Here is a 10768-nt window from a genome sequence, read left to right as displayed (position 1 = left end):
TCAAGTTAAAATGAAAAGCATAACAATTTATTTTTTGTCATTTTGTAAGAAACAAATGCATAATTTTACTGAATACAGCGATACAGTGTTGTTTCTAATCCATCAGACCATGTATTACTACAACTGTACTACAGCATCTCAGTATATGTATTGAGGGTTGTGGTGGTGCCAAGCAATTATGCACGAGAGTCTGTGAAGCACACGACTATGGCAAAGGAGATAACATAAGAACATTGAACATGCCTATTTACACAAAAATTTGGGCCATGAAAAATGGAAACAAGTTACTGTGGAGGGGATTCTTTTTCTAGTATTCAAAGGGTTAAGCTTAATTTTTAAATTGTTATCAACTTAAAGACATCTTGCATCAAAGGGCAGCAGGCAGGACTTCCACTGATTGTCCATTGAAGTGCTTTAAAATCCTATTCTCATTGCTCCAGTTTTTCTTCAACTGAACAAGCTTTCTTAAATACCTCTGTGTATCCAAAAAGTGTGGATTTTATGTACTGTGAACACTGCTGAAGTGGCCCTGTTAAATTAATAAATATCGTCAATCTGAATTGCACTCCATATATTGATCTAAACTTCAATACGTCACTGGAAATTCACCAATAAACACTTGGGCCTGAACTTTCTCTCTCTGGTTGGGGGCACAGAATCGGGAAAATTCCCGACTCTGCAAACCTGACTCGGAAAAAAGTGCCCCAGGTGATCTAATTTTCGATCTGGGGGAAAAGGTGTTAATGGGAGTCAGGCCCACCGCTCCCAGAAAGGATCCGGAGGCAGCCACGGGGGCTGCCGGATGTGAAGGCGGGCTGTTTGAAAGATCTGCCTCGATCATCCAGGATTCGGCCCAGCTATAAATAAAAAATAAAACAAAAAACACCCTTCCGGTCCTCACTCCTCTCACCCCCCCGCATACTCCCCTTGCCACCTCATGCCCCACCCACCCTCATTGCCTCCATAACCTCCATGCCAACTTATGCTCCCCTGGCCCTTTGTAGCCCCTATCCTAATTTAGTGCCAACTCATGCCAATGCATTCCCGCACCCACCACCCTTTTCCCTTACACCCTTCATGCTAACTCACCTAGTATCCACCATGGACAGACCTCAGGAGCAATGCTGAGATGAAATAAAGTTCTAAGTGTGTTGTAGACTTTAAAAAACAACTCTCATTCATGTAAAACCATTCACTACATTTACATTTCTTCAAATACATAATCCCTTATAAAAGCAAGCATTTCATTCAAGTGCTTAATCCCTTTTTAAAAAAGCAATTGTTTTCATAGCCCCTCATTAAAGACTTTATAACCATTTGGAGCTTCAATCAAACTGTGAACTGACAGGCACTGCATTATGATAATGATAGGTTGTGTAATCAGTCATGCAGCATTAATCTAGTAATGATAACCCTCCGGTTTATGTCAACAGACAGATTGAAATAGCAAGCACTGCTTTAAGCTGCAGAACTTTTCTTAGGAGGCCAGGAGATGCATCGACAGCTTGACAGTTCCAAACAGCTTATCAGTTCCAATGAGTTTACCCACTTTTTACACACACTCATGTCTAATTTTAACAATCCCAAAGGGCACCTGACCACTCCCAAAGTGTACCTGATGTCTCCCAAAGGCACCTGACCTCTCCCAAAGGATACCTTACCTCTTCCAAAGGTGTCCCTGGACCTCTCCAAATTAGACCTTCTGCTGAAAAGTGTAAAGCTCACAAGTCTTGTTTTGGACATCCCACTAGTGAAAGTTGAACCTGTTTGAAGGCAGCTGCACTTTAACATTGCAAACTACAACTTGCCCCCGTTTCCCCCTGGCGAAAATGGTGGGCGCCAGGTTTGGCTGTGGGATTTCCAGAATCGGTTCTCCGGCACCACTTTGGCTACACCAGAGACCCTCTCTGTTCTTATGAAAATCCAGGCTTTAGGCTTCAAACTTTGCAGTGGGGGGTGTTGCACAGCTTAGTATATGTGCTGTGATTCACCTGCCTGGGGCTACAGTCAGCCCTGCCAAAGTTTGCAGTGTTAGGAGAAGGTCCCATAATTTGCCAATGATAGGTTCCCATGCCTCCAGGGTAATTATCACTGTAAATTTAGCAGAAGATCTATGCAAAGTGACTGGGGCAGAAGGGGATGTGTTGGCAACCCCCCGGAAATAATAAAAAGCTATGCCCTGTGATCCTGATATATCAGCTAAAAGTAATCTGTTCAGGGACTCAGACCTCAATCTCAACCTGGACCTCTATGCAGCCTCATCAATCACTGGTTGTTAAGGATATATAAATGTCTGATGTAGAGAGTCCCTGTCCTGTCTCCTAATGGTGATGACCATGTCTCAAACAAGTAAAGGTTCTATTCTGTGGATATTTCAGTGCAAGGCTGGAATTTCCCAGGGTGTCAGGAATATTGGTGACTTAACAAATTAAAATCCCACTATTATTTTAATGCAGTTCCCTATTTAATATTGATACTAGTTGATCTCTTATGGCATTGAATATAGCAATCTGCAGAAAATAATTGCTTTCTTACCTGTCTCTGATGTCTTTGTATTGCTGTTCCTCTCCTTTTTCACTTCTGTCTCTTTCCCCTCTTCTGCTTGTCTACCTTTTTTTTTGCTTCCCTCAATGTTTTTATCCGTTAATATGGGTGCCATGGTGCAGTGTGATGAGAAATAAAGCCACTATCAGGTTGAAAATGGTCCACAAGGGGCTCCTTTGTCATCCCTTTGCCAATTATGTGTGTTTCCCTATGCGTTTTGAACCTCCATCTTCCTACCAGCCCCTTATTCCCATTATAACGCTGTTGAAATACCCATGCAAGTCCAGCAACCTCCCCTCTCCCTTGCTCAGCTGTCACTCACCTCACACTTAACCTTACATCCAATCCACTCAATCGTATAGTGGATGCTAAAAGGCCTACTGCCTCACCACCTCGAGTTTGCTCCTTTCCTCCCTGTCTGTTTCCCTCAGAGGTTCTGATTATTTTCAAAATTGAACTTGCCTATTTTTAAAAAATATGTATCAAATGACAGTGAGGGACAAATGCTATCTGCATTTCTCTCTTGTTTATTAGAATCTCACAGAAAATAAGCCATGAGCACAGATGCTTTCTAATTGTCAGCTGGAAATAATTAGTTGGCTTCAAAATTCAATTTATTTTGAAAACATGAAGAAAGATGCATTTTTTTCATTTCTCTTCCAATTTCTAAAGTTTATAAAATGCAAAACCTACAAGTGTGTAATTTTTTTCAATCATTCACACACACGAACGCCTCTCTTTTTAAAAATACACACAAATGAAATAAATACCTCAGTGAAACTTTTGAAATTTGTCCTCTTGTTTCTCAAAATTATTTGTAGTAGAGCTACGAGGCAGGGACTGCTAGGAGGCAAGGAAAGATGTTCCATCAGTAGAGCTGACTGAACAGCACAATGCACTTTGGGAAATTAGGTACATATTGAGGGTACACAATACAACTTTGGTTCAGTGTCACGATTCTAGGCAAAAATATCAAGTCCATTCCCAGGAATTTGGAACACGCAGTGACCGTTTTGTAAAAAAATTAATGAAATCATTAAAAGACACAAAGGCAATTCAATAAATATGTGAACTGCATTTATTTTTGTATAAAAGCTCTGAAGAAGGGTCATACGGATGCGAAGCGTCAACTTTGTTTCTCTCTCCACAGATGCTGTCAGACCTGCTGAGTTTTTCCAACATTTTCTGTTTTTGTTTATTTTTTTAGATGTTGTTTAGACCCTACTTTGAACATTACAAAATTGAGTTAGTGAAAAAAATGTCAGAAAACATTGAGTCATTTGTGGGAATAGAGTAGCCAGATTGCATAATCTCAGGGTAGTCTACACTATCTGTAGTACGTGTCACCCAAAGGTCAGGTGCAATGCATTTTAGACACTACACATTTATCCAATACCCTGGCTGAGGAAGGGGCCTGGAAAATTAGCCCCTCGCTCTTTTTCAATTCAACATAATTGTTTTTGACTCATTCTTTTTATCAGTTTTGACCGTAATTAAGTTTTGCTGAAAAAAGAGATATGCTGTCAAAGCTTTTCGTCTTGCACTCATAAGAACAAAACTACCAATTTTCAAAGGGAACAACAAATTTATACTGCATGAGAAAAGTGTATTGATTGTTTGACAAGTGGACTCTGATTGGTAGAGATGTTGCCATGGGGAATGCACCAGGGAACCCAAGCTTCTGGCTGGAATTTTTCCCTGTCGGGCGGACTTGGCGGGGGCTGCCTCAGGGAGATTGAAGCGCTTCTTAAAAAAATTAATAAAGACAGTAAACATTTAATGAAACATGTCCTCTCTTGTGACTCTGTCACATGAGATAGGATACGTTTTTAATTCCAAAATAAAGTTTTTATTTAATGTGTATTAGTTTTAGGAAACCTCAGCCCGCTCATGGATGAGGTTTCCTAAAAAACGTAAAGGCCGCTTGGCCTCTTCGCCTGTCGGCCAACCGTTAGGTTGGACGGGCAGTGTACATTTCAAGTTAATGAGGTTGTTAATGGCCTTAATAAGCCTTCTAATTATCAGCAGACGCACAGCCGACTCCAGCGCATGCCCGCAGAATGAAACATCGCGAGATTGCGTGGTGACGTCGGGGTCCACGGCCGACATCACTGCACGTCATTTCACGCTTGGGTGTGTCGGGTGCGTGCCCGCATGCCCAGTGTAATATTCTGGCCTTTGTATAGTTGGAAAAGGCACAATGCCTGCACATGTTATTTTTGTATGCAGAGGTCAGGGTCCTTCATATAAATATATGTAGCTTCTAGCAAGCATAACTGAGCTACCCGACTGACGACCTTAAATTGGTTGTTAATCGACCTTGCAATGTGGCTCATTTATGCTTGCTAGAAGCTACATATATTCATATGCAGGCCCTGTCTTCTGCTACTTATATTCGAGGTTGTTTCCTTTGAAATTTAGTATTCTTGTGGTTCTGTCCTGATGAGTGTAGATGAAAAGATTCAACAGCATGTCTTTTTTCAGCAATACTCAAATGCTGTACTACCAAGTGATTATTTGTAATTAAACTGTAATCATTACCTCCAAAATGTCTCTATTTGTTGGAATGTATTCAGGGCCATTTTCAATGATTCACTCCCTAATTTGGTCACCGCCGTTAATGTTATTTCAATCAAACTCTCAGTAGCTGAAGTTCCCTTTCAAATTAAACCTGTTACTTTTAAAACCTCTTTCGACTGTCTACAACTTCCTTCCTCTGCTTCTTCCTCACTCTAGGGTGATCTATAATAGATGGTCAATGTTGTTGCAGAACTCTTTTAGTCAGTTTACTGCACGGTGACTCAATTTGAACACCACCTCAATTATCTCTCTCTGCCTCTCTTTCTCTCTTCCTCTCAAATTGTATGGGTTATTTCCCACTGTTGTCCCAGATGAAACTAATTTCTGCAAAGACTATGACATCAAATCACTCCATAGTAATATTGAGCTTCCAGATTGCCAATTTTATATATAATCTACTTATTGTTAGCACTTACCATATTTCTCTCTTTCACTTTGCTGGTTCTATCAGCTTAAATTCACACCGCAAATTCAGTTAATTATTGTTGTCAAGACATTGGCACTCTTCTGGTTCAAGTGAAGTCCTTTCCTTCTGTATAGCCACCTCTTGATCCAAAATTATCTCCTAAAACCGCACAAACTTGAACCCCTTCTTCCAACCGGGGTCTTAGTTGCCTAATGTTCTCATACACATTGGTGACGCGGAGCTCTACCTCTCTCCATCTGCCTCTCAATATACCCCTGTTGTCAGACTGCCTGTCAGACCACAAGTTTTCCAGCTTTGTACCAAGAAAACCAAAGCCATTGGCCTGGAAATTCAGACATGCACATGGGGGATGGAGGATGCAATCCCATGGTTTGAGATTTTTAAAATTTGAGCATCCCACCCTGCCAAAATCACTCTAGATCCTTTCATGGTCTTGCCTGTCCCATCTGTAATGACCCCCAATCCACATCCTCTTCTGAATACTGTGATCCTTCTGACTCTGGCCTTTATTTACATCCTCCCCTCCCTTTCCCCACCATTCCTTCAGCTAAGCTTTCAGTCTTCATGCAATCTCTCCCTTCCTAGTTTGATGTCCATCTCTTTTGTAATGCACCTTCAGGCATTTCTCTACATTAATAGCGCCAAATAAATGCAAATTGTTATTCTTCCAGAAAAAAACTGAGCTTTAAAATGTTGTCAATTGGTTTCTTTCCCAACTCTCCATACTCCCTGTGCAACATCCCTCTTGAGCCCTATTAATGCTATTTATTTCTCCATTAGCAACAGCCACTCACTGCCATACTGCTTGCCCAACACTCTTAAAAGCACAGAACACTTTTGAAATCCTTTATCCTGACACCAAGAGGGAAGCATATAATTTGGAACTTTTAAGTTTGGCAGATATACCTATCCATCCTTCTGACCCTCGAGTCCCAATGTCTCATCCTCTGCTCACTGGCTCCCCAAGTAGCAATGTATTTCATATGGTTATCAATCCTATCATTTCCACCAGCATTCTCCATTCATTTAAAGACACCCTCTGGAGATTGATCCTTAATCTGCTCTTCATATTCCAAAAGGACAGTGATTTGATTTCAGTTTAGTGAGCTCACATCCTGAACATAAATGTCCTGTTTACACCTTTTGTCTCTCTTTCCTCTTCTTTCAACATCTCTCAGTTCTTCCTTTTGCCACCATGCTATCCAATATAGCTGTGTTATTTTCCTCAGCTTTTAAATTGTGTAATATATGTAGCTTCTCAAGTTTAATGATTTGCTGCTGAAATATAGTGACGTAATGACAATTATTCCATGGGCCTTCATTCCTCTTGTGCCTTACAGGTATACAATACATACTATTGTACTTCATGTATTTCAAAGATTTATTTGTTGTATATATTCCTTGAAATATTACACCATAATTTAGTTGTGTTTGTAGTAATGAGATCATTTCATTAGGAAATCATATCATTAAAGGCCTATTATCACCTCACTTTCTATGAGATAATTAAGATCTAAAGTGACCAGCTAATGTTCCACAGAAAGGCACTATAATACTTTGTGCTGGTTTCTCCGGTATAGCTATACAACAATTATATACTTACATTGGCAATAATTCCTACGGGCAGTACATAAGTATTGCTATGAGCTCTACTAAGTTGAATGGCCTTTCCAAGTACCATAATTATTGGGGATGAATTTGTCTAATTTGTCTGTCATAACTTTGGCAGAGGAGCTACAGATAGCTCAGAAAACAACGGAAATAGTTCCATTCATGGCAACTATTCTCCAAAGAACAGACTTTAAGCAAAAGCCGATGCTATATCAATTACTTGCTTCAAATTGGAGTTGGTTAAAAATTTGGTGACAGTGAGATTGAAGATTATAGGAACAATTATAGACCAAGATGAAATAATATTCCATAGACCCTGTTGATGGTTTGAGGCTTCTCATACTTAACTCACATCAGCCCAAATACCCCATCTACCTCGTTCAAGTAAAATTTCATCTGCTTTTAAGCTTGTAAAGTACTGTTATTTGTGCAGCTTACCTTCACATATTCTTCGTACCAAGCTGATTTCATAGTGTTTAAAATCTTCATAAGAACGGACAGGAATCATGAACTTGTGGCTTCCTGCTATTCTCAGGAGTGATGTTGCCTGAGCATCTGCCACTCCCAGCACTAATACGGTAATCCCATTATGTCTCAGCTGCTCAGCATCAGGAACAACATCATCTGAACTCTGTCCATCAGTAATCATCACTACTATCTTGTGGATTCCTGGCCTTGCTCCCTTCTGAACACTTAAAGTATCCTTTAGTATATACTTAAGTGCTTTCCCAGTGTGAGCACTCCCATCCAGAAATGGGCCAGAGCTGATTGCCATTTTAATTTTTCCTTCGCTGTCATAGGAATCCAAGTTAAAGAGAGTTCGGGGTTTGTTGCTGTAGATCACCATAGCAACCTGTGTAAGATCTCTGTCAATATCAAATTGTGAAATAATGTTCCTCACAAATCCTTTAATTTGACGAAAATTCTGTCTTCCAACATTAGCAGAAGCATCCACGGTAAATACTAGATCTAAAGGCTTGGAAAAACAACCTGTAAAATAATAAAGTCACACAACACTGACATATTCTAATTTATATTCCATTATATCAGAAAATGTTACCTTTTGATATGTCTGCGAATCTCTGTAAACTCAATTAGGTTTACAATACCATTGAAAGCACTTCATGCATGATCCTTTACTTCCCAGCTCTGTTACAAGCCCAACAGTGACAAAAATTTCAAACAAAGGATGTCTTTGGATTCTTCATATTTTGGGAGAATTCTTGCAACACTCTAATTTTCAAACAATTTTCTAGAATCAAATTTGGAAGTGTTAATTGTCAGTATTGTCGATCCTATAGATCCTTCAGGGACACAAGAGGTAACTGTGTGGAAGCAGGATGAGAATCCATTGCAGGTGATTCTCTGGCTATGATTGGTCATGCCCAGTAATAAACTTTCAGTCAATGCTTTTAAAAAATTGGACACAAACAAGCTGTTAATATGGCTGCTGAAAATCATGTGACATTTGTCATTTGGCCTACATACAGTATCAAGTCTCCAGCGAATACACAATTAAATATGGACATAGGTGGAATTCACACATCTCATTATTTAAGGATTGGCCAACACCTAAAGACTATGGAGTTTCCAGGCTGCCTGTCTCCATATTTCATACTGGACAAAAGAGAAGATTGAAACTCAATGACCACTATCAACTTCCCATTGTATCACGATGGCCTCCTTCATCCAAACTACAGTGGGTGGGTTTCAGAAGTGTTAAGTGTTGTGACATCAAAACTGGGTTCAGGGACTGCATCCTTATACCTCTGGACCCAGCAGATCATCATAGCCATCAGTTATCAGCCAGTCTGAGAACACAATTCTGAAATTAGGTGCAAGTCATCAATCAGCCAAGGTACTTAAACTGTTCTAGTTTCAAAGTTCAGCTGAGAACCAACCTCCTAGATATTCAACTACAAGAAATCGCACAACCTGCTGTGAGCTCTTTCCTTTACAAGACCCTCAATTCAATTTTAAATAATTGAATCCAATCAAGAAACCACAGGCCTGTCACATGGGAGACCAGAAATCGTAAATCAAAGACTGAAGAGTGCACTATCTATCTGCATCCAAAATGTGTGTGTGTGTGTGTGTGTGTAATGGGGTGTGTGACATTGTGTTAATTTGGGGTAAGTATGTGAGAATAAATAATCTTTATTTTACACTCACACGAGCTTGCTGCTTAATTATTTAATTGGAATACACAACGCATTCCATAAAAAATATACTGATTATGGGCAGTAAAAGAGCAAATACATTAGATAAATAAAAATGGAACCAGATGATAGCAGTCTTATCCAGCTGGTCAACAATGAGGAGGCATTGGAAAAGGATAGTGTGGTCAAATGTAACAAAAGCTGCTGACAGGACAAGAAGGATAGTCTACCCCAGTCACAGTCATAAAGGATGTCATTTGTGAATTTTATATGAGGCATTTTGGCACTGGGACAGAGACGGAAACTTGATTGGGGGGATTCAAATACGGTGTTCTGGGAAAGAGGGGCACAAATTTGGGAGGCAAAATAGCTTTAAGGTCCTGGGGTGGAGATGAGGGCCGGACCAGGAGGAATGGCCAAAGTAAGAGAGAGAAAAGCCCACGATATTCCGATCCTGAGACACTGAAATCTGTTGGCGACTTTGTAAGGAGTGGCCTCTCTGCCTGCCCAAAACAAGGCCATTAGAATTTGTTACACTGCTCCCAGGTAGCTGGGCTGATCACCGGCGGTCCATACAATGATAAGGCCAAACATAACAGCCGATCAAAAGGCAGAGTGGCCCACCCGCATTCTCTTTATGGGTTTGGCAACATCACCCTTCTTAATTGTGGTATGTATGACATCTTAGGGGAGCAGTCCCACTACACTCACCAACAGAATATCAACTCCTCTCCCTCTGAAGGTAAGCTACTCAGCCAACAAAACAGAAGATAAAAACAACAGCTTGCATTTAGATACAGAAGTGTTATCAAACAAAATTTGACACAGAGCCACATTAGGAGGTGCCAAAAACTTGATCGAGGAAATAGATTTTAAGTCACATCTTAAAGGAGGAAACAGGTAGAGGGGCATAGAAGATTAAGGAGGATATTTCAGAGCTTTGGGTTTAGGCAGCATTGGGCAGGGCAGCAATGGTGGAGTGATTAAAATCAGACTTGTACAAGAGGCCAGAATTGGTGGAGTGTGGAGATCTCAGGGTTGCTCAAGGTTACAGGGATAGGGAGGAGCGAGGACATGGAGATGTTTCAAAGTAAGTATGTGAGTTTTAAAATTGAGTCTTTGCTAGACCGGGGTCCAAGTAGGAGAGTGAGCACTGTAGACAACAGATAAGCGGGACTTGGTGTGAGTTAGGATATGGGCAGCAAGTTAAGGTAAGCTCAAGTTTATGGGGAGTGGAAGATGGGAGGACAGCATTGGAATAATGAAGTCTGGAGGTAACAAAGGCATGGGAGGGGACCTTTAGCAGCAAATGACCTGGGGTAGGGGCAGGCAATGTTACAAAAGTGCCCAGCGGAGGACCACCATCACTGAGGGGTTGTATCCAGGTGAATCACTGAGCACTAGTGAGAATGCAAAGTGGGAAAGAGGAATAGTGCTATTCCTCCAA

The 10768-nt window shown here is 40.6% G+C and overlaps 1 protein-coding gene across 1 annotated transcript in view; it reads right to left on the bottom strand.

The window, feature by feature from the left end:
• Window positions 1-428: 428 nt before the first annotated feature.
• Window positions 429-10768, bottom strand: part of LOC144682001 (von Willebrand factor A domain-containing protein 2-like) — a 35926-nt gene continuing 25586 nt past the window's right edge. Inside the window, exons 12-13 of the mRNA XM_078544624.1 lie at window positions 7601-8152; window positions 429-529 (exon numbers count right to left, since the gene is read on the bottom strand). Coding sequence (XP_078400750.1) covers window positions 429-529; window positions 7601-8152 — 653 coding nt within the window. The remainder of the gene's footprint in view (window positions 530-7600; window positions 8153-10768) is intronic.

The sequence above is a fragment of the Cetorhinus maximus genome, chromosome 1, assembly GCF_964194155.1.
Source record: "Cetorhinus maximus chromosome 1, sCetMax3.hap1.1, whole genome shotgun sequence".
Taxonomy (NCBI): Eukaryota; Metazoa; Chordata; class Chondrichthyes; order Lamniformes; family Cetorhinidae; genus Cetorhinus; species Cetorhinus maximus.
This window is presented reverse-complemented; position numbering and strand designations above follow the sequence as displayed.